At 38.3% G+C, this 24,060-nt stretch overlaps 1 protein-coding gene across 1 annotated transcript; it reads right to left on the bottom strand.

The window, feature by feature from the left end:
• Positions 1-293: 293 nt before the first annotated feature.
• Positions 294-10,451, bottom strand: LOC115924668 (ankyrin repeat and protein kinase domain-containing protein 1-like). The gene is made up of 7 exons (XM_030987390.1): positions 9,941-10,451; positions 9,198-9,310; positions 8,241-8,357; positions 2,464-2,614; positions 1,208-1,309; positions 818-904; positions 294-460 (listed from the first exon to the last, which is right to left on the bottom strand). Exons 1-7 carry the CDS (start codon positions 10,449-10,451, stop codon positions 294-296), a joined length of 1,248 nt encoding a protein of 415 aa, XP_030843250.1.
• Between the last annotated feature and the right edge of the window lie 13,609 nt (positions 10,452-24,060).

Raw genomic sequence — 24,060 nt, 5'->3', positions numbered from 1 at the left:
AAATATCAATAATTCTCGGTTTCGTTTATTGTGGGACGTACTGTATATGAGCTTCTAAAGGACTTTAGATATTATTACCCCGGTTAAGTGCCAGCAATCGTTTCAGATAGCCTGCCAACTTATTTCACATGCCTGCGTCGAGCGTAGCATATATAAATTAATAATTTTACAAAGAATGTTCGTTCGATTCTGTCTGTAACATGAAATTAAATGTCAGTAACTAATCATCTTAATGTTACGATTGATTAAGGAGAAAAAATATTTTTGGGGAGATACAATTGACTTATTTGTTATTACAGAGCCCAGAACACGACTTTGTCTTTCAATTCCTTACCAATTGCTCCTGTTTCTGTTACCAAATCATGTGTGACCTGGTAGGCATGTTCACTGGACGGTGACTCTATCGATGGCGAAGTCAACGGCCTAGGACATGTAAAGACATCAGTATGACTACTTCCGTCTGAAATAAAGCAACGTAAAACAAAAAAAAGTTTTATGAAATGATTAAACCAGACCCCGACTTATGCTGAAAAGAGCTCTGACTGATCCATTATCTATCGCAAGTCGACCCTCGAATTACATTGTATTAGTTTGGTTTATTGATATCATTGAGATAATATCATGGAACATGTAGCAAAGAAATGAAATTTTACAGAATAAAAATTATACGGTATAAAAATAGATTGATAATAGGCCTACCTCAAAGGATATTTAAAACAAAGGCCAATTTCAATAATAAAGGCCGTAGAAGCATTTCGAGAGCCCAATCTCTCCCCCTCCAGAACCGATCCTGAAGCCACAATGGTCATAGTCTTACCCTCTGTGTCTGCAGGCTCAGGTGATGTTGAACCTATCGTTTCAAGATGGTGCTCGCTTCTCGTCAGCTCTTCAGAGAGGTGAGATGCTGAAAATGCAATATTCAATCAAGATCAAATCAGAATCAAATCAGAATCAAATTTTTCGAATTTTTAAAAATTGTCTCTTTACAAAATAAGGACATTATTTAAAGCAAAAAGCTTGCCAACATCCCATTGAAAACGTATTATTTTTTTACACACGTTTTTAGAAAACGTATTAGTTTTTACACACGTTTTTCACTCATAGCCATTTCGGTTTCATGAAACGATGCCCTGCATATCAAAAAGTTTGTGTATGAAACATACAAAGCAAAAACAACAAAAAAGAAAATACATTTTGTAAATCTTACATTTGGATGTTCCCCGTCCAACATCAGTTGGTTCAGCTTTGCCTTTGGACGATGCAGATCCTGTCAGAGTTGATCGGGCAATTGGATTGGCATCCGACACATCTAAATTGTGAATTCATGGTATAAACGTGATGAGAAGCGTTTATCCTAAAATGATAATTTTTCCAAATTGGAGCCACTTTTCATTGTGCTTTTGCTACACTAAATGAAATGTTTAGCGTTGCACATACAAATAATGTACATTTAATATATATACAATTATAAACATAATGTATTCGTATGTATAATGTATAGGCCTAAAGGGTGGCCCAAAACGAACGGACTAGCATACTGTCAATGATGGGGGTCAAATTCACTGGTACCAGCAGTAGTAGAAATTATATACCTCATACATAGATTGTCATTCACTGATTGGTCAAGACTATATCACATGTCAAGGAGCATTTCGATCTATCAAGTATCATTACGTCAGAGGGGTTGATAGCTACTATCAAACCCTGGGATAGGACCCCTAACCCCTCCCGCGACTTAGTTGCGCACACAAATTTGTTTGAGTTGCTAGGCTACCGCAATCGCGCGGTTACGCGCAGCGCGTAGGAATTCAATACTCTTGCCTTGGACTTGATGTTGTATTTTTCTTATTTGGGTTAGTAAATTCCTCTTGATCTCGTTTCCTGTTTTTAGAGCTAGATCTAGACCTACAGCTAGACCTAATCATGAATCAATGAAAAGGATGAGGTATATAAAACAAATATGGACTGCTCTGTAATCGGATGATGGTGGGAACTACCACTCCCTCGGTGGTGTTCACACCGGCCCTTCTATCACCCCCTCGGCTTCGCCTCGGGGGTGATAGAAGGGCCGGTGTAAACACCACCTTGGGAGTGATAGTTCCCACCATCATCCTCATGAGCAGTCAATATTTGTATACTGTTCACATGACAAAATGATACCAGGATCGAAAAAACCGGTTTAAAAAGTTTGTTTTTGTTTTAGGGAGCATTTTGTCCAGTATCAATAAAAATGCGTTTTAAAAATTCGTATAATTTCCCATATCTTTCTTACACGAGCCATGCCGAACGCCTGAAGAGAGAGAAATAATGTTTTGGAATGTTATGTTTTTGTTAAATCTGACGATATGTTACAGCTTGTCCGAAGCTCAGACAAATAACCATTCCTGAAACTGCACTAGAATATGATTTTCTTCACCAGCACTGATATTATACTCCTAAAGGAATTCACGCCCTTGATATTACCGTTGTATATTACTGGAAAGACGATACGCTTCGTGAGTTTTTGCTTCAAGATAAGAGTGACGCGAACTCTGGATACTATTTGTTCACGTGGTTGAAGATTGAACGACATCCGATGGGTCCTCATGTCAAACAAAGCACACTCTTTAAGTTCCTAAGAAAATCAAGGATAACCATTAATTAACACCATACGAAGTTATAGGAATTGTGCCACGGTTCATTCTAATCTAAAATTGATACAATGAATTAAGGCCCATGTTTGAAATTAGTTTCTAAACGAATATTCCCGGGGGGGGGGGGGATACTCAGAATTGGTTTGACGAGGTGTGCCGCTCCAGACTCGAAACCCATACCCATTATTAGGGGTCATTTTGGGTCATTTTTCTCGGAAAAAGACCCCCTTTTACAAATTTGTGGGTGTTCTTCGGGTGTTTTTCAGCTGTTTGCAAACACCTGGAAATTTTGCAAATTTTGTATTTTTTGTAAAAAGTGGGACCAATGTTTAGGGATTTGTTTGTGAAAAGTTACCCATTAGAGCGGCACACCCCCGTATGTCTTAATAAATAGACAGTGGAGGCCTTCTAGAAGCACTACAGCTAACTCCCATGTAGCGCCATCTCGGGTCAGCTGTAGCAGTATTGGCCTGTAAATGGCTGGGATGATATGGTTATCGCTTCGAGCCCTCTGTCTGCGAAGCGGAAACAAGGAATTGGATTACACAATGATGGCAAATTGACCATGAGATGGCGCTGTGCAATGAACAGAACCAGAGCCATCTATATTATGTGAAAAGATGGCTCTGAACAGACACTAAGGCAGAAAGTTCATCAGTTCAGTGTTGATTAAGAAAGCTCTAGCCCGTGTCAATGGTAATGTAGAAAATATTTATAATGCCTTGCATAATTAGTGGCCGACGATTGTATGTCAGGATAATTTAAACAAGAAAAAACAGTATCATTAGGTGATACGTAACGAAGTCTACGTATCACCTTTTGATTTCGTCAAGATTTTTATTATTTATTTATTAGGTGATACGTAACGAAGTCTACGTATCACCTATTGATTTCGTCAAGATTTTTCTTTCTTCTTCCTATTATTCTTCCTCGATTTTGTTCGCAGGATATCTCAAGACTGAATAAAGCCATTGTCATGACACTTTCAATGGTGATAGATCTTAGTCTAACTTAGAACTGCGTGACTTTTCAAAGACTCAAAGTCATCGTGACGTCATCCAGGCGCCATTTTGTGAAAATCAACTTATGATCATATCTTCATAACGGAAAGTAATTTTTCATTCATATTTATCATGAATAAGATCAATATCCGTCCGGTCAATTTTAGGTCAATAAACGTGCGTAAACGCGCGCGTACGCGTTCGTGCGCGCGTTAATGCGCGCGCAAAAATTTAAAATGCTCTAAATCGTCTTAAATTTTTTTTGCATACGTTTCAGGCCATTATAAGCATTTCATAAAAAATCACGCAAAACACGCATTTTTGCACGTTTTCGTTCGTCACGGCCGAACGAAAAATAATACCCCAGCAAAAACTTTTGACAGAATATTCCTCATATTTTTCCGAACAATTTGATACCCTTTTTATCTCTTGATCACTATTAATAACGGAATGAGCGTCCGTTCAAAATAACCGTCCGTACGCACGATTTTTGCAATACATAGCATATATGGGCAAAAACATGCCTATAAAAAGTCCATTGGGATGAATAAGGACTGCCAATTTTTTTTTTCTTATTTAGATAGAGTATGAGTCGGAGGTATGATTTCATATCTCATTTGGCCATTAAGTACATCTTGACGTCATCATAATGGCCTTGGAAGTCAAAATACAAAAATGCATATTATGACGTCATTATATTTATGGAAAATGTAGTGTATTTCTCTCGATATTCATCGATTTTCTTTGAAATGTCGATATGTTGTAGATAAGGCAATTCTCTACAAGATCACTTTTCACTAAGTTTCATTTTAATGAGGTCATCATAGTACAAAATTCAATTAAAGGCCACATGTCAGAATTTTCGTCATTTGCGTGTTATGTCTATGGAAGGTGAATTTCGTTCACATCATGAATCTACATGGCATTCATCTATGAACACTATCTATCTTATGTGTGCTCTGTTTTTTCTCCCAAATGTGGGTATGTTATAGCTGAGACCATGGGCTATCAAAACGGTGCTTTTAGTTTTTTGATCAGATGATGAGATCATGTCACAATTTTTAGTTGAATGTTTAAATGATGAATATGTCACGTATGTCCTAATTGTGAAACTTAAACGTTAGCAGTGTCCTCGTATTGAAATTATGTAAGGAAACCCATTTACTTTCTAGACTTTACTCTCAGACACTATTGAGTGACTGACTGACATCTTTTTTTCTCTGGTAATAAAATACATAAAATGAGCGTTATACATAACATGAGCATTCGGCTACATTAATAACCCACTCTGTTCTCATTGTTCATTTCCTATTCAAGACTTGAATAATGACGAACTTCATTCAATATTTGGTAGTAATACTACAGATACTTATACTGATATCAACGATTTAAACTATTTATCCGAAAAAGAATATGAGTTTCATTTCAGTAGGTTTCTGAACTGTAAATATTATATTGATGAGGATTTTACGACTGAATTTAGTAACATTAACTATCATTTTAGTATTTTACATTTTAATTCGCGTAGTTTAAACATACATTGTAATGCTTTATCCAATTTCATCTGTACTTATGTATAGAAACTTGGGTTAATGATAGTACGCCACTATTATTCAATGTGTCTGGTCATTCATTTATACAATTTAATCGCCAAGTAGAAAAGAGTGGAGGTGTTGGTCTATTGGTCGCTGACAATTTTGAATATGAAATACGCAATGATATATTTATATTATACCCATCATACAACTACGAATCACTGTTTATTGAAAGCAATTTGCCGAGACATAAGAATATTATTGTAGGTGTCATATATAGGAAACCCCATTCAAATATCAATGATTTCATCCCTGTCTTTGAAAATGTTTTACAAAAAACACATACTGAACATAAATAGGTTTATATAATGGGAGATTTTAACATTGATCCCGTGAAATTTACTGGCAATGCTGTATGTAATTTCTTGAGCGAAATACATTCACATCTTTGTATTCCTTTAATTGACAAGCCTTCAAGAAAGACTGACGGATCAATATCCCTCTAATCCACATTCCTTATACAGTGACAGTATATATCCATCCGATATTTAAAGGTTTTATTTTCAAGCAACTAGTGAATCTCACGTCGACAACTCAAAATGATCGCTAATGTATTCTCACATTTATTTTGACTTTTAATTTACGCCGGGACATCGTGACGTCATACACTATACATTTTTAATTATTCAGCCATAAGCTCTTATTTATCAATTACATTTTCATTTCTTTGAATAAGATAAAAATCGTCAAAATGCGTTCTTCATGATGTAAATTAGAGTCAAAGGTGTAACTGGTTACTGCACAGAGTCAATGGTCATATATTGTCTCAATCTATCTTCCCTAGATCCATAATGATCAAGGGATCGACACAATTTAAACTTGACATATGGATAGATCATTATGGGAAGAGCATTTTATAAAATAATATGATATCGTGTAATGCATTCTTTGTTATGTAAACCAATATCATACGTATCACCTAATTCGTCTAAGTGACGAATTAAAGTCTAGTTTATTTATTATTATTCTTCCTCGAATTTGTTCGCAAGATATCTCAAGATTGAATAAAGCCATTGTCATGAAACTTTCAATGATGATAGATCTTAGTCTTACTTAGAACTGCGTGACTTTTCAAAGACTCAAAATCATCGTGACGTCATTCAGGCGCCATTTTGTGAACATCAACTTATGATCATATCTTCATAACGGAAAGTAATTTTTCATTCATATTTATCATGAATAAGATCAATATCCGTCCGGTCAATTTCAGGTCAATAAACGTGCGCAAATGCGCGCGTGCGCGTTTGTCCGCGCGTTTACGCGCGCGCAAAAATTTAAAATGCTCTAAATCATCCCAAATTTGTTTGCATACGTTTCAGGCCATATAGAGCATTTGACAAAAAATCACGCTCACGCGCATGCGCGCGCGTTCTTTGCGCGTACTAGCATTTTGCAACATAAAATCGCCGAATTTTCTCTATCATCTTATTTGGCACATTTTTCCAAGCATTTTGATAACTTGTTCATCTTTTAATAACGCAATTAGCGTCCGTCAAAGTTGACAGTGCGCGCGGACCTGCGTTATCTTTATCCACAATACATGAGCAAAAACATGCCTATACAAAATTCGTTGTAACCCTTCAGAATAGATAGGAACTCCCAATATTTTTTTCATATTTAAATAGATTATGAGTCGTAAATATGATTTTATGTCTCATTTGACCCTCAATTAACTCATGACGTCACCATAATGTCCTCCAAATTCAAAAATTTAATTTGCATGTTATGACGTCAGCATATTTTTCGAAAATTGATTGTATCTCTGTAAATATTCATTGATTTTCTTTCAAATTTCGATATGTTCTAGCTGAAACAAGTCTCTACAAATATAGTGTCCACAATTTTTTATTTTGACAAAAGCATCATGGCGTATTTTTGCGATTAAAGGAGGCATGTCAATTTTTCACATTTTGCGTGTATTCTCTATGGGACATGACTTTTTCTCAAAACTGGATTCTACACTCCTGTCTTTCACGAGCAAAATCTCCGTTGTCTTAGCTTAGTTTTTGCTGAGCTTCGAATATGTTGTAGCTGAGACAATAATCTATCACACGTGTACCTTTCATTTTTCGATCAGATGCCGGGATTATGCTCATATTTCACTTGCAAAGTAGGATTTGAGAATTCCATTTCCCGTTTACGTGTAATCGCTATGGGAAATGTTTTGGTATATCGGTAACGCACTTGACTTCCATTCTCGAGATCCATGGTTCGAGTCCGGGTGTCTCCAACAATATTTGTCTTCATTTTATTTTTTGACCTTTCACTGTACCATCTCCTTTGAGTATTATAACACGTAGAATCGCAAATAATGTAATAAACAACCCCATTTTCTTTATTATTACCCTATTTTCACTTAATCCACTACTTTTTGCGTTTAATCCCTATAGGAGATTACTTTTTCTCAAATCTGGATTCTACATTCCTGTGTTTTGAGCAATATCGCCGATATTTCTGCTTGGATTTTGTTGATATTTGAGTATGTTGTAGCTGAGACAAGTTTCCACGAGATTTATGTAGACTATCTAACATTTTCATGACGTTATCATAGTCAAAAATTCAATCATAGGTGACATGTCAATTATCATATATAACAATCCTCAATCGGATACCTGGAGGGGGCGCTATACCACTTTCAATCATGGTCATCTGGAAGGCATTGTTCTCAATTGCATCTCTCTCTCTCCTCTCTCTTGCTCTTTTACTTCTCCTCTCATGTTCTGCCCCTCTCCTTTTTGGTATGTCTCTGCATCTATCTATCTCTCTTCTCTTTCACCCTCTCCCTCTCTCTCTCTCTCTCTCTCTCTCTTGCCTTGCGTCCCTCTTATTCTCTTGGTCTGTCTCCCTCTGCCCTACAGTTGAAACTTGACTCATGGATAGACCATAATGGGATTAGTAAACGAAATATGAAATCGTGAAAATGCGTTCTTTATCATGTTACACATGAGCATACGTATCACCTAATTCGTCAAAGTGACGAATTAAAGTCTAGTTTATATTGAGATTCTTACCTGTGTTGACACTTCGTCTCCATTTTCCAGATGTCTGACAAGTAGGGGTCCTTGTCCCCAATATACACAGTATTGCTCACCAGGAAAGGCTACCCTGTACTCTTGAATAATGGTATCCTGCAAAAGGTTGAACATTATGTGGATCCATATTGACAATATAATAATGACAATAATAGTAATAATAATAATAATAATGCAATCATTGCAATAATGCTGTTCTTCCAGAGGGCACTGAAGTATACTACATCAATTGCCAGGTACTCAGATAGACATGGGTTGCAAATATGGGTTATTGTTTTGTCAATGAACGTTAGCGCCGGGCTGGCATTTGAACTCTCAACCCTTGGATTCAGAGTCAAGTTAATAAATAAAAAATACCACGAAACCTCCACACAAAATGGGTGATGAATCTTTTATGATTCTCGAACTGATCATTTACTTCAAGATGTGAAAATCTAGTTGGAATTATTAGATCTGGGATTTCTTAATATTGGTTGTGAATTGATTCATGCAATTGTACGTTAGTGGTTAGGGTGACGAACTTGACTTTACACGAAATTGGATGCAAAATGATGAAATCGATTGGACAAAGTCTGAAAGTGAATGACCAAATACGAAATTGACTACGATATGTGCAAAATTAGGAAGTTCTGAGACGAAATTGAATGAAGAAAAAAAGAAGATTAATACCCATAACTGGCGCCAAAAATATACCGAACTGTTAAATCATGATAAATCTACCTCTTTCAGGCCGCAGAAGTCGTCTTTGATTACGAGCAAGATGTAGTTTATGGCGTCTCTGGATGTTGACAGGGGAACATACGGCGTACAGATGAGCCGTCTACCAACGAATGGCATAACGGACTTTGTCATAATTGCTTTGTGAAGGCGAGAAGATGTCCAGTAATCAGTCGCAAATCTCCCCAGGTCCGCCACTTTCCTAACAAGGTATTTTACAATATCAACATGACCCTTAAGTAATGCTATGTGAAGAGCTGTAACCCCATCTTTATCACCAGCTTCAGTGCCTGCTCCTTTGTTCACGATATACTCGACGACTTCAAGATGGCCTTCTTGAGAAGCACAAGACAAGGGTGTCATGTCAGCTTTGTCACATTTGTCAAGCTGTGCCCCTTTAATAACAAGGTATTTGACAATATCAACATGACCCTTGACTGATGCTATGTGAAGACCCGTAAGCCCATCTTTATCGCCAATTTCAATGCCTGCTCCTTTGTCAACGATATACTGAACGACTTCAAGATGGCCTTCTTGAGAAGCAAAAGACAAGGGTGTCCTGTGGTTTTTGTCACATTTGTCAAGCTGTGCCCCTTTGCTAACAAGGTATTTGACAATATCCAGATGACCCTTGAGTGATGCTATGTGGAGTGCTGTTAACCCATCTCGATTACAGTTATCAATATTTGCTCCTACGTTCAGTAAGACCTCGATAATACCAAGATGGCCTCTTTTTGTTGCAAGACACAAGGGTGTCATCCCGCTCCTGAGTGCTTTGTCAACCTCTACCCCTTCGTTAACGAGAACTTTGACAATTTCAAGGTGTCCCCCAAATGAGGCCAGACTAAGTGCGGTCCAACCATCGTCAGTGCTCCTATCCAGCTCTGCTCCTTGACTGGTTATATATTTCACTCCATCAATATTACCAGTTTGTGCAGCAGTAAGTAGAGCTGTACACCCACCTTTACCAGAAGTGTTAATGTTGGCTCCTTCTGTCAAAAGGTACTCTGCAATGTCAAGATGACCACCGTCTAATGCAAGGTGTAGAGGTGTCCAGTAATCATTAGCTAGTCTCCCCAGGTCTGCCCCTTTACTGACGAGATATTTGACAATATCAACATGACCATTAAATGATGCTATGTGCAGAGCTGTAAACCCATCTTTTTCACCAACATCAATATCTGCTCCTTCGTTTACTAACAGCTCTACCACATGAAGATGGCCGTTCTGTGAGCATAAGTGAACCGATGTCTGTAGGTTAGCATCGACCACATTCAATTTTGCTCCAAGATTGGTTAGGCATTTAACCGTTTGCAAATGTCCGTTTTCCGAAGCAATGTGGAGGGCCGTCTTGCCAGACGCATCCGAGCAGTTTACATCGACTCCTCCCGAATCCTCTGACTTGTCTTCTGAGACGATTAATGATTGTATCTTCTGGACGTCTCCTATTGCTGCTGCTGAAAACAGCGCCATATTAAACGTAATTCACACCCACTACGTTTTTCTCGTATATACTACCGTGCTCTCCAAACAGCATGTCGCATATAAATTGTCATTTGACATTGAACTACTGTTTAAATTAGCCCGTACCCCTTTAGTAGCGTTATTTATTTGCACTATTCTGAGGAGCAATCAAGCGTGATTATATGAAAGCATTCTGTAAATTGGACTTTGCATTCATATCCATATTCGGCTTCAGAAGTCCGACTACATTACTGTACAGTGTATTGCAACAATACAGAACTATTGCCTTGCCATTTTTCTCTATTTACGGGGCCTGAAATATACCTGGTTTCAGATTTGCGTTAAAGAAAAAAAACATGGCGGATCAATATTGTATTACGCCTCATTCATAACCAGTGCTTGGATGACGTGCCCCCTGCCAATCCATCACACACACAAACGAAAACCAACGTACACACACATGCACACAACGATATGAAATATGAGAGAAAACAGGAAAAAGAGAGAAAGACGAAAGGGACAGAGAATGATAAAGAATTCCACCTATAAGATCACTTTTCTTTAACACTCTACATGACTGTGTAATGATGTAATAGGTTGATACAGAGTACCCACTTCATTTATCTAGAATGGGCAGAATATAAACCAAATTTGTCAGTATTATCTCCATCAATAATAAGCATTATAAGATGCTAACAGAGTGCTTATTATTCGCCTCTCTCAGTGTACATAAATTATGCACTTCATACTCGAACCCTTTGTTTAAAATGTATAACTTTCATTATTCTCATATTGAATTCATACATAGAATTTCGTAAGTAAAGAAGATGAACTAAAATCCTCGCTTTTGAGAATCAGTTCTGAAATAAAATAGACAAATTTTGATTCATGGGTGGTTCAACTGACAGAAGATGCCAGACCAACAACAGACCAGACACACTATAACATTGCCCCGAATCGCTAAGAAGTCGGTTTTCGAGGTATGATTAATACCCTGGTCACACTGGCAAACCGACTTTGTACCGACTCCAACAAGTTCAAACATCCTTTTTTGGCCTCTGTGGATAATGTAATTGGTTGTCTGGTCTGGTCTGGGTGTGGATGTCTTTGTATAAATTTGTCGTAGTACGTATTACAAGAATAAGGTTCACTTCTATTTTTCTTCGAGGATCTTTTTCGGTAGACTTCAACTGCTTGAATATCACCTTTATTTTCTAATCCATGAAGAAGACAATATTATGGTTTGTTATTGTGGTGTCACTTTCCTCCAAAGTGTTCAAAATAAATCATTGTTATAGTAATGGATTTTGAAAAACTATCTCTTTCTTGAAATTTTCTTTTTTATAAATGTAAAATGAATCGGGGGCGGAAAGAACAAAAGATCTCAGATATTTACTTAGTGTAAGGATTACTTAATGCAGATATTGTGTTGCTAGAAACATACAGTACTTCTGATAAGATATATGTAGTTTAATGTGGGATGGGAGTTGGTATTTCAGTCATGATAGTACTTAACAAAGTAAAGGTGTTCTTGTGTTGATTAATTCACATTTAGATTTTAAGGTTCTTTCTTTAGTTTCAGATCAAATCGGGAGATACATTCCAATGAAAGATATTCAACAGGATTTAGAAATTATGAAACATGGCAAATGTATATTTTCCAGTACGAGGAAAGGTGTTTCAATTGCTAGAGTTTTTGATGAATTTGAAAAGAGATTTGGATAGTACGGGTAGGGGAATGAGATACGTATAATAGGAGGATATTTGTTCATGATGAGTAGTCTGATATCGGTCTCATTTATATGATTGAGATATAAAGTGAGAAAGGATTGGTCACAGATAGACATCAACAATTAAATCGGTCAGTGTAGAATAATTTGTAGACCAGTTCGTAATTAGCACATGGTTCAAATCGCCTCAAACATCCACAGATATTCTAACTTCTGTACAAAGTAACCTAGGCCTTCAAATGTCAAATTGTATACAAACTGGAGTACTGGATCCGAGAAAGTCGTTGCTGAAGGTTCATTTGTGGGTTAAAATACCCTTAACATACCTTTAATTCAGTATTCTGAAAGTCAGAAGTTTTCAGAATATCACCCCAAAATGTATTGCTTGATGGTATGAAATATATATCTGTTGTAAGTAAATTGCCCCTAGAATGGTCGAAACCTGTGGCGCTGAAGTTTTTAAACATTGCCAAGAATCGGGTATTTCTCTAAAAACAACCAGCAGCTACCTAAATGCAATACAGATTAGCGTTCACTTTGTTGTCAAATACACACACGCATGATACATGTAATAATCTCAGCAATTTATTCTCTTTCTGCCAAAATTATTTGTGTATGAAATCCTTGACTGATGAAGCATTGAGAGCTCTACAGAGTGAGCCAGAAAAAAATGTCCCACTTTTTAAAAGTTGTATTGTTTGAAGTATGAATATATAGTCGTAGATTTCATGATATGTCTTGATAGAGTTATCCTCCCAGTACATAAAGGTACCATTTTCATTTGAATCTATGTATGCATGCATGACTGAACATCGGACATTCTTTACAAGACTGACAGATCTCCCTGGCGCCAAGTAGCTAGGTGAGGAATAAATTAAAATAGTGTTTTGAACACAGACTGCCAGACAGACAAGGCCCACCCAAACTGTTACTTTTTGTCGGAAATTCTTCTTCTCGTACGAAAAGTTGAGTGGGCGCTGTCCTCTTGGTGCGTATTGTGAGATCTGGCAGTCTTGTAAAGATTGTCTGATGTTCAGTCATGCATGCAGAGATTCAAATGAAAATGGTACCTAATGCTATGGTCACATTAGCCAAAAGTTGCCTGCTCGGCGGCCGAGCGGCGAGATTTTAACCAATTCTGCCCGGCGGCTGCCCGGCCACCGAGCGGCGGCCGACCAGGCACCGCTCGTTTTTAGGGCATCGCTCGGTCGCCGCTGAAGTTTTAGCGCGGAGTTAAAATTTGGGCGGCGCCTGCTCACTTTTCATTCGCCGCCCAAAATACGCCCGGTGCCTGGGCGGTCGCCGCCCGGGCACCGACCTAATCGCTGGGCGATGCCTTATTCCAGCAGCGACCGAGCAGGCTACTGATCGGTCGGTCGCTGCTCTGATTTGTGACCATAGCTTAAATGTACTAAGAGGATAAGTCTATCAAGGCGTATCATGAAACCCATGATTAAATATTCATACTTCAAACATTACAACTTTTGAAAAGTGGGACATTTTTTCTGACTCACTCTGTATAGGACCGCGTTCCTGTCAATACCCATTTTGAATGACTGGTATTCTAACGTCATTGGGTGTGCAAATATATAATTTATTTTCAAACTGAGATTCTCACAATATATTCAATTTAATTCGATTCAATTTATTTCAAACACAAATAAAAACACATATCATATAAAATATATAATATAATATGCTATCCATAATACATTGTATGTAGGAGTGCCCCATGGAAGAAGGCACTAAGGAGACAAACAGAAAATACTGATATTTTTGTACACAACAAACGAAAGAATTGTCCACGAATACATCACAATCTATTGACCCAATTGCCAATTTTGAGATTCGCATATAGATTTAGAGATATCATTTTTCAAACATTCATAACTGCTTTATTATTTAACCGATTTATTCAAACGTTTGCAATCATGAGTTTCTTATTTTTCTGCTTTCACACAAATTTAGTGAACTTATAACAAAGGAACGCCTATCATACCTATCTATAACGAATATCATCATGATATACATAAAAGTTCAATTAATCCAATGCAATTAAAAATATATATGTACATAAAGTACACACAAACAGTTTGATAAGTATGAAGAAGAATAAACGTCGAATAAAGGTAACATAAAGGACGAACCCCTTTGTAATAAACGTTTAAATGAGAAGGATCTCAGTACGCAAAAGGTAATAATTTTCAGTTTTTTATAAGGGATCCCCTTTAATTTGGCAGATTTCTTCCTTCCTTAGTTGTCTTCTTTATAAAGATTTTGTCTCTCTCTTATATATATTTTGTTTTTTAATGACATTAAAAAAAAGGATACTCGCATATGAAAGGCAATAAAATCGCTGGTCTTGCCTTGCTCCTGGCCACAGGAGCTAATGTTTTAATTATCTGAAACATAATATTCAATTTAACACCTGTGGTTCCTTCTAGATACTTTCAAATGTTGAATTAATTTAATTTGATGTGATTTGAGTTGATGTTAATTCACTTCCATATACATGTACATCACTTTTCTGGTTACAATCCTGTCAATGTTTATTATTTTTTCCATTAGATTTTTGTATTTGATAGATTTATTTACGAACAGTACTATTCATTTAATACAACGATATTTATATATACAAGAAGAGAAAATATTGGTTGGTAAATTGGGCGGATAATAGCATATGTGCTAGTCGACCCTAACGCCTTATGCACAGCTCAACAGTGTATTCTGTACAAGTAACTTTCAGAAAACAAAACAAAAACAAAGAAATTAATGTACTATTGCAATCAATACTATAAAAATATATAACTTTAACAATGTCTTACAAAATACGAAATATAATTGTTGTACACATACAGACTATTTGCATGGATTTTCGATTCATGATTTGTTCAACAAATGTGTTGTAACATAATCTGACATTAATAGGTAATCAAGTAACTAACCACAAGAGACAATGGAAATCGACCATGTGTCGTTCTAAATTTTGGCAGACGTAATTGTTAACCTTCTGTTTGCCTTGTGGAGTAACTATACTCTCTCTATATATATACTCTATACACTATACACTATTTATCAACATAATATGAGACAAACTTTTATTAAACAGATCAAACATGAAAGTAGTTGAGCTGTATGAGTAATTCACTCTCTAAATGAAAAAAGCACGAACTGCTATTTTCTGTGAATACAATATGCTTCTTAATAGGATAACCTTATATTGCTTCCCCACACCTGTGTGGTTTTATCCACGTTTTATATGATAATGGATAATGTCAAAGTACGCCTAGGAACAAAATGTCGCAATCCTGATACACTGATTTACATAACGAATATGACTATTCCATGGCAGATTTCTATCATAAGTGGTAACATCAACCGCTTGGATTTCCTCTCCAGCTATGTTCAGTTTACCCTTTATACCTATTTTTTACAATTTTCCATGTGTTTTTCATTACTTCATCCACATTAATGTCGCCCTGGTGAGCTGGAAAAGTATGAATTATATTAGAATCATCGGCAAACAGCCGCAAATTGAAATAATCAGTTACTGATGGCAGTCTTGGCAGATCATTTATATAGATACAAACAGAGTTGGCCCTAGCACTGATCATTGTGGAACACCATATATTATATTTTTTCTTATAGATAACGTTTGACCACATTGAACAATCTGGATCTTTATCAAACTCGAATGCCATAATTAAAGAGTTAAGCTAGCAGTACATTAAGATTAATGGTGTCAAAATTGCTTTCTTAAAATCGATGAATATGCCAAGAGTGAATCTCAATTCTTCGTTCCTGTAAAAGCAATCGATGTAACAAACTTGATGCAGCGTAGCATATAAGAGGGTAAAAGTTTACACAATACTAGGTAATTTTACTCAAAATTGAATGATGTTTACGCAATATTGGGAATTAATATACCCAACAAAACATGCATATTTCCTCTTTAACCAATGTTTGTTTAATTTTATAGGCCTGAATTGTTCTAATATTTTAACCCGACGCTGGATTTTGACTTTTTTTCAAAAAAGTGGTTCCAAAAAGAAAAATTGGTCTGAGATCTAAGTTTTGTTTTAAACATGATATTTCCCCCTAGATATGGCTTAAATGATCAGGAGAATACCAATCTTAGAGTATACCTTTTCTCTACCTTTATATTTTTCGAGCAAATCTAATGATTGTGGTTTTTTAAACCAAATGACAGGCAGTTGGTGGATTACAACAACCATATAATGCTATGTTCACAGGTTGTCTGATTAACGAGCCATAGACCCTGGAGTAAAGGGTGATGTGGAACACATTGATCCTGTTCCCTAATCACTGATGTCTGTGTCATCATCTTCCATTTGATCCTTCCGAGGATCAGCTGACTTTGTTCTCTCAAACGCATACTTCTCGCAGAGCTCTTGGCAATCCCCACGATTCATGCGTTCGAACGCCTTACACAAGTCCCCAAGGTCCTGAATCTTCTTTTGACTCTCTGCAAGTACGAGTAGTTCTTCAGTCGGATTCTTGCACTGCTCCAGTGATTGTATGTATCTCCAAGTCCCAGCTCATTGGCAAGACCCCTCCAGTCATCAAAAACTGGGCTTTCTCTGTTCAACCGGCAACGCAGCTCATGCTGTAGCCTAGGAGGTACTATGGAAGCAATTGGAACAGGGGGAGAGGCAACAGTATTTCCTTGAGGATTATTCCCTTGGGGATTGTGGATGACCATCTCTCGGACGTAGATATTGACGTTTCCAGAACGCTGGTGCACTGGATCTGCTAAAGGTCCTGGAACCAATTCTTGGACAACGTTTGCCGCAAATTCTGGTGGGGCTAAGACTCCCGCTGTCCCCTCTGCTGCAGACTCTAATAAATAATCGGGCACTGTCGATGATATCGGAGCTTAAATCAAAACGAACAAAAAGCTGATATGTCGTAAAATAATTACATCGTTCAAATTACCGAAGAGCGTGTGAAGGAAATAAGCGTTTATAACAATTATATGTGCTTCTAAAGTACTTAAGATTTTATTAACCCGGTTAAGTTCCAGCAACCATTTCAGGTAGCCTACCCACTATTTACACATGGGACGAGTGTAGATTAATGTTTTGTCCAAAGGATGTTCTTTCGCTACTATTATGTAACATAAAATAAAATGTCAGTAAATATTAATCTTAAAGTTTCGATTGATTGAGGATATAAGATAAAATGTTGGGAGATACAATTGGCTGTTTTGTGGTAACAGCTCCTTACGAATTGCTCCTGGCTCTGTTACGTAATCAGATGTGACTTGGTAGGCATGTTCACGTGTCAGTGACAATGTCGATGTTGGAGTCAACGGTCTAGGTCTTGTAAGGACTTCAGTAGGACTACTTCTATCTGAAATAAAGCAATGTAAAAAAAAAGCTTTAAGAAAATGATTAAACCAGACTCCGACTTGTGCTGTAAAGAACTCTGACTGATCCATTATCTATCGCAAGTCGACCCTTGAATTGTATGTTATTACTTTTTTGTTTTGACAGGATTGAGATAATATCATGGAACATGTAGTGAAGAGATGAGATTTTACAGAGTAAAAATCATACGATATAAAAATACATCAAAAATATAGTAGGATATGATTTAAAACAAAGGCCATTTTCAAGAATATAGGCCGCAATAGCGGTTCTAATGCCCCTCCCCCCTCCCCCAAAAAATAAACATACACATGTATTTCTCCAAAACCGCTCCTGATAGGACATAGTCTTACCCTTTGTGTCTGCAGGCTCAGGTGATGCTGAACCTATCGGTCCAAGATCATGCTCGCTTCTCGTCAGCTCTTCGGAGAGCTGAGATGCTGGTGATGCAATAATCAATCAAAATCAAATCAGAAAAGCACAAATACATGGTTATTTGTTCGATTTCGTTCCAATCGTCTCTTTACAATAAGGAAATTGTTTCATATAACAAGCTCGCCGAAATTCCATTAAATGCGTGTTATTTTTACATTCGTTTTTCATTTGTACCCATGACGGTTTAGTGAAACGATGCCCTGCATATCAAAAGGTTTGTGTATGAAAAAAAGGGAAAACTAGTATTAATATTTGTTTTTAAATCTTACATTTGGATGATCTCCGTCCAACATCAGTTGGTTTAGCTTTGCCTTTGGACGATGCAGATCCTGTCGGAGTTGATTGGGCAAATGGATTCTCACGCGGCACATCTAAATTATGAATACATGATATCAAAGTGATGAGAAGCGATTAGCCTAAAATGATAATTATTCCAACTTGGAGTCACTTGCCATTGTGCTTTTGCTACACCAAATGAACTGTGTAGCGTTGCACGTAAAGGCCCGGTCACACAGAGGGGACGCATGGGGGACGCACGGCCGGCGCATGGAAAATTTGCAATTTTGGCCAGTGCGTTGTCGTGCGCCCAACTTTTGTCGAAGCTATACAGCTAGCTGACACCAAATGCATAGCGCGCTGGACGCATACAGGGCGTACACAGGGCGCACACAGGGCGCACACAGGGCGCACACAGAGCGCACATGAAAACAACTTCCACGAATGCACAGCGTGTTGCTAGCGCGCTGGACGAATGGTCCACGCATGCACCGCGTTCTACGACGCACGGCCAGCGCATTGGAAATCGGAAAAGAACGTGTGCCTAACTTTTGTCATAATTTTGGAAAAGCTAGCGAGCTGACACAAAATGCACGGCGTGTAGCTAGCGCGCTGAGCGTATACAGGGCGTGTGCTCCGCGTTTGTCTGGCGCTGGTCTAGCGCGCTCCACGCATGTCTGGCGCTGGTCTAGCGCGCTCCGGCGCATGTCTGGCGTGCCTTTGGCGTGTATATTCATGCGTCGAGCTCGGCGCACGTTTTTGAGCATGCTAAAAAAATCCCGACGCACACAGCGAATGACGACGCATGCATAGCGCTGGTCCAGCGTTGGTCCAGCGCGCTCGACGAACGAGTAACGAATGATGACGCACGCCTAGCGAACGACAACGCACTGGCCCAAATTGCAAATTTCCAATGCGCTGGCCGTGCGTTCCCCATGCGTCCTCCCTGTGTGACCGGGCCTTAAACAATAACGTACATAATACGGTACAGGGTGGCGCTGTATACACGGCCTAGCTTAGTTCCAATGATATTGGTCGAATTCACTAGTACCAGCAGTAGTAGAATCATATCACATGAACAAATGATACCAGGATCGACAAAACTGGTAGAGAGTTCAGTTTTGTTTTCAGGAGCTTTTTTGTTTAGTATCAATACAAATGCGTTTTTTGAATTCGTAAAATCTCACGTCTTTCTTCATCATCAATAGTGATCTGTCAGTTTATGACAGGTTCAGTGACCCAATCAAAATGTTATATCAAGTGTCTCTCCAAGTTTCTCGGTCTTGAGCCATCAGTTTCAGTGTTTCATACCCTGTTTCTCCGCATTCTGTGATTAACGTCTTTCTTACACAACTTATTTAAAACGCTTAAAAAGAAAGAAATAATGTTTGTGGAATGTTATGTTCGTGTTAAATCTGATGTTTTTCACTCCGAAGCTCAGGAAATAATCATTCCTGGAACTGCACAAGAATACACTTTTCTCTGCCAGTGGAAGTCTTTAAGCCACCCCCTCCCCAAAAGAATGCATGCCCTTGATATTACCGTTGTACAGTACTTTGCAGGCGATACGCTTCGTGATTTTTTGCTTCAAGATGAAAGTGACGAGAACTCCGGATATTATTTTTTCACGTGGCTGAAGAGTGAACGGCATCCGATAGGTCGTCATGTCAAAGAAAGCACATTCTTCGAGTTCCTAAGAAAATCAGAGATAACCATAAATTAACACCCTACGAAATTATCAATAATTCAATGCATTTTCCCCCGGTCCTCAGCAGAAAACGATCCTCTGTGGTCAAGCCTTGAACCATAATGCATTGGCGTACAAAGGAATTTGTTCCTGTTAGGGACCGGGGAAATTCAATGAATTATTGATCATTTATTGCATTTTCTTTGTTTTGTTTTGATTTGTTGGGGCTGCCCCCTACCCTAACCCCCGCTGTGAACAGTCACGATTCAGTGGCAAAGCAATGGCGTCGTAACTTTGAGTCCCCAGGTTAAAGATATATATATTAGACTATGCCGAATAAGAAACGGACGATTTGTTTGTCAGGATAATTTACTTCGGGGGAAACTACAGTATCAAATATATTGAGATTTTTACCTGTGTTGACACTTCGTCTTCGTTTTCCAAATGTCGTACAAATAGGGGTCCTTGTCCCCAATATACACAGTACTGCTCACCAGGAAAGGCTACCTTGTAGTCTTGTATGGTATCCTGCCAAAGGTTGAACATATATGGATCCATATTGACACAATGATGATGACAATAATAGTAATAATAATAATAAAAGTTGCAATAATTGTAATAGTGCTGTTCTTCCATAGGGCACTGCAATGTACTGCAGCAATTGCAAGGGACTCAGATACACCTGGGTGGTAAAAATAAAGTCTCGAACTAATCATTTACTTCAAGATGCGAATGTTTATCAGTTTTTAATATTATATCTGTATCTTTTTGGATATTTGTTGTAACCACCCTGCCCCCCCCCCCTCTTCCCCCTCCGACCACGGACCCCTCTGCTAAGAAAACGTTAGACAAACAAGTATTGACATCGTAACCACTGGAAGACCGGGGGCACAACAAAAGGCAATTAAAAGAACATGGTAAAAAAACGTTCCGTCCCAATTCCATTGTTTGCTATAAACTGCATGGAGTTACTAAAGGATTTTCTGTCCATTTCAACATTTATTTATTGGAATTCTTTTTCAGATAACATAATACCGAACTGTTAATTCATGATAAATCTACCTCTTTCATGCCGCAGAAGTCGTCTTTAATAATTAGCAAGATGTAGTTCATGACATCTCTGGCCGTTGACAGGGGAACGTAGGGCGTACAGATGAGCCGTTTACCGATGAAGTATCTCCTGATTAAGGAGATAATCCACCATTCCGAGAAATGGTCTAAGTACAGAGTGAGGTGATTTTTGGCGACTACACACCGAGCAGCTTTGTCAGAAGCAAGAACTATCCTTGAAAATTCATCAGACTCTGTCAACAACAACAACAAAAGAAAGGGAAACAACCGTGTTCATTTTGTTACGCAGTGAAATGTCATACTCTGGGATTTACTTTCACAAATAAAGAAATTAAATAAGTTTTGCGGGTTCACTGAGGAGCCTTGTTGGAGGTAATTGTTGACGATGATGATCATTGACGTAGACAAAAATGTCAAATGCTTTTTGGTAATTGGCTATTAACAAAATGTTTTATGCATTAAATCATTCTCATATTTTCCTTCGATCTTTCTACAAGAATCCCGAAAAGAGCGGCTGTTTGAACTGTGCGATGTAAAAGTTATTCAAACACAAAGACTGAAACAGTTTTTTATTTCAAGCGAATTTCTATTCTAATAGAATATCAACATTGAAGTGAGGTCATATGATATCAAGAATAGTAGGGAACAGGGCTCAAATTAATTTTTTGTCCACGGGGGCTCTTCCCCCGAAAAAAGAGCCCCCGTGAGCCTTCTCACGGGGGCTCTTTTATTACTGACGGGGGCTCTAAATACAAATATCCATTGAATTGGTACCTATGATACTCCTCAATTATTTGCTATTTCATCATTATCATTTGAATCAGCATTTTCCCTCTTACAAATTTACAAGCTACATAGCTGTTACTGGCCTGTGTATATAATATATACGCATACAACACTGATCTTTATGATGTCTTTAACGTGACATATCTTCTTCTCCCCTTGCAAACGAAAAAGAAAACATGGTCATTAAAAGGGATTAAGCGACAAATAATGATTGTGATTCAAATTGATGCGAATATTTGTTTGAATAAGCACTATTATTCACCCGAATCATTTTTGTAAAAACAACTTTTACAAATCTCAGCCATGCTTACTGAGTTGAGACGTTCCATTCAATTTAAAATACCCATTACATAATACACTTCTCCTAATCTCAAAGTGATCTTACAGCACAGTGGCAAAATTGCATGGCTGAGATTTATAAAAGTCGTTTTTACAAAGAAGATTCTGGTGAAAAGCATTGCATATTCAAAAAAATCCTTGCATCAATTTGAATCACAATAATTATTTGTCGCATGGTCCTTTTATTAAATAACCTTGTTTTCTGTTTTGTTTGCAGAGGGAGAAGAAGCTATGTCACGTTAAGAAATCATAAAGATCAGTTGTATTATGCGTATATACATATGATACCAGAACAAATGTTGATTATCAGAATGTCATTTTGGAATACCTCTATACAAATACCACATTGTCTTTAGCCCGTATTAGTATTAGTATGATCCAATATAAAGCTATTATTCTTTATTTAATTCAGTATAATGCTTTTCCTCAAAAATAGTTTTGCTATTTTTTTAGGATTGAGACGCTAAGAAATGGTTTCAAATGTACATTACACGAACCCTGAACCATTGCAAAATGATGGTGGTTCTCTCTCTCTCTCTCTCTCTCTCTTTATTTTAATCATGCATTATCAACTACATATAAAAAAAAACTTAGGGTTATCTGAGATGGGTGAAAGTAAGAGTTAAAAAGAAAGTCATGTTAAAACGGCGCTTCACTTCCCCCCGCCCCCTGAAAAAAATAAAATAGATTAGTAGTCCTCCTCTCCAGAATCCCCCTCCCCCTCCCCCCCCCGCTTTAATATCACACTTTCACTTGGCAGCCCAAGGGGGCCGGGGGTGGAAGGAGGGGGTTAAACCCCCTACCCCCCTCCCCCCCCCCCGCCGTAGATCTGCCCATGTTATCATATCATTCCACGCAGGGGCGGCGATCCCGGGGGGGGGGGGGACGGGGGGACACGTCCCCCCCCCCTCAATTTTTTTAGGGGGGGATCGTCCCCCCTGGAAATTTGAAAAAGTGCAAAACAAATTGTATATCATATACTGAATAATGACTGCAACACACTTTTGGGCTTTGGAAGGCCCAAGAGTGCAGCGTTTAGACTAATAAAATTGCAAAAAAATCTCGCTCGGTCGCTACGCTCCCTCGCATAACATCCTCGTTAAAAAAAAAGTCGCATTTCGTCCCCCCGGTCATTAACAGAAATCGCCGCCCCTGATTCCACGACATTTTGGTCTTCCTCTTCTCCTCAAAAGGGACTTTTAGATTTGCGTGGACGTGGACGTGTTACGTCCTTTTAAGGCACTGGCAATCACATGTGACGTCCTTTTAAGCACTGGCAGTGCCTTAAAAGGAGGTCACACGTTGCAGTCCACGTTCTCATCGTACAAATCTAAAAGTCCCTAATATTGATTTACTGGTCGAGGTTCATTATTTGCTGACAACGAAAAACTTCTCCAGGCCATGACCATGTTTCTGCCCTTGCCCGATCGCCTCCAGCTCCAGCAGACATGGCGCGGCAGCGTGCACACGCACCGCTACTAACGGCGCAGTAGGCCTATAACCACTGCTGACGGCGGTACTGCACTGCGAGCTGAATCGGTAATAATAGGCCTACTCATGAAACGAGAAATCTTGCACGCTAATCTTAGTTCCATTTCATTGGTTTAAGGTTTGAAAATTGAAACTCAATATTGTGTTAAAGTTATAACAGAAAAGATTATCTTTATTTTATAATTCCACCGGGGCGATTTTTAATTTTGCAATCGCCCCCGTGAGCAACCTGACGGGGGCGATTTTGTAGCTCACGGGGGCGAATCGCCCACCGCCCCCGTGTATTTTGAGCGCTGCTGGTAAGATATGGATCGTATGTTCGGGAGTATTGGGGCATTAAGCCAGGGAAAGCCTCACTACCAAACGTACTGCGAAGGTACTCATAGTGGTCCTCTTTAAACCCAATGAATGGC

The sequence above is a fragment of the Strongylocentrotus purpuratus genome, unplaced genomic scaffold (genome assembly GCF_000002235.5).
Source record: "Strongylocentrotus purpuratus isolate Spur 01 unplaced genomic scaffold, Spur_5.0 spur5_scaffold_16, whole genome shotgun sequence".
Lineage (NCBI taxonomy): Eukaryota > Metazoa > Echinodermata > Echinoidea > Camarodonta > Strongylocentrotidae > Strongylocentrotus > Strongylocentrotus purpuratus.
Note: the sequence above shows the minus strand (reverse complement) of the source record. Positions and strands in the feature narration are given on the sequence as shown.

Coding starts and splice junctions, on each gene's coding strand:
- LOC115924668 (XM_030987390.1), bottom strand. CDS start 10,451: ATGGCGCTGTTTTCAGCAGCAGCAATAGGAGACGTCCAGAAGATACAA. Junction 8,358..9,197: donor TTAAGGGTCATGTTGATATT/GTAAAATACCTT, acceptor AACCTTTTGCAG/GATACCATTATTCAAGAGTA. Junction 461..817: donor TGAGCCTGCAGACACAGAGG/GTAAGACTATGA, acceptor GCTTTATTTCAG/ACGGAAGTAGTCATACTGAT.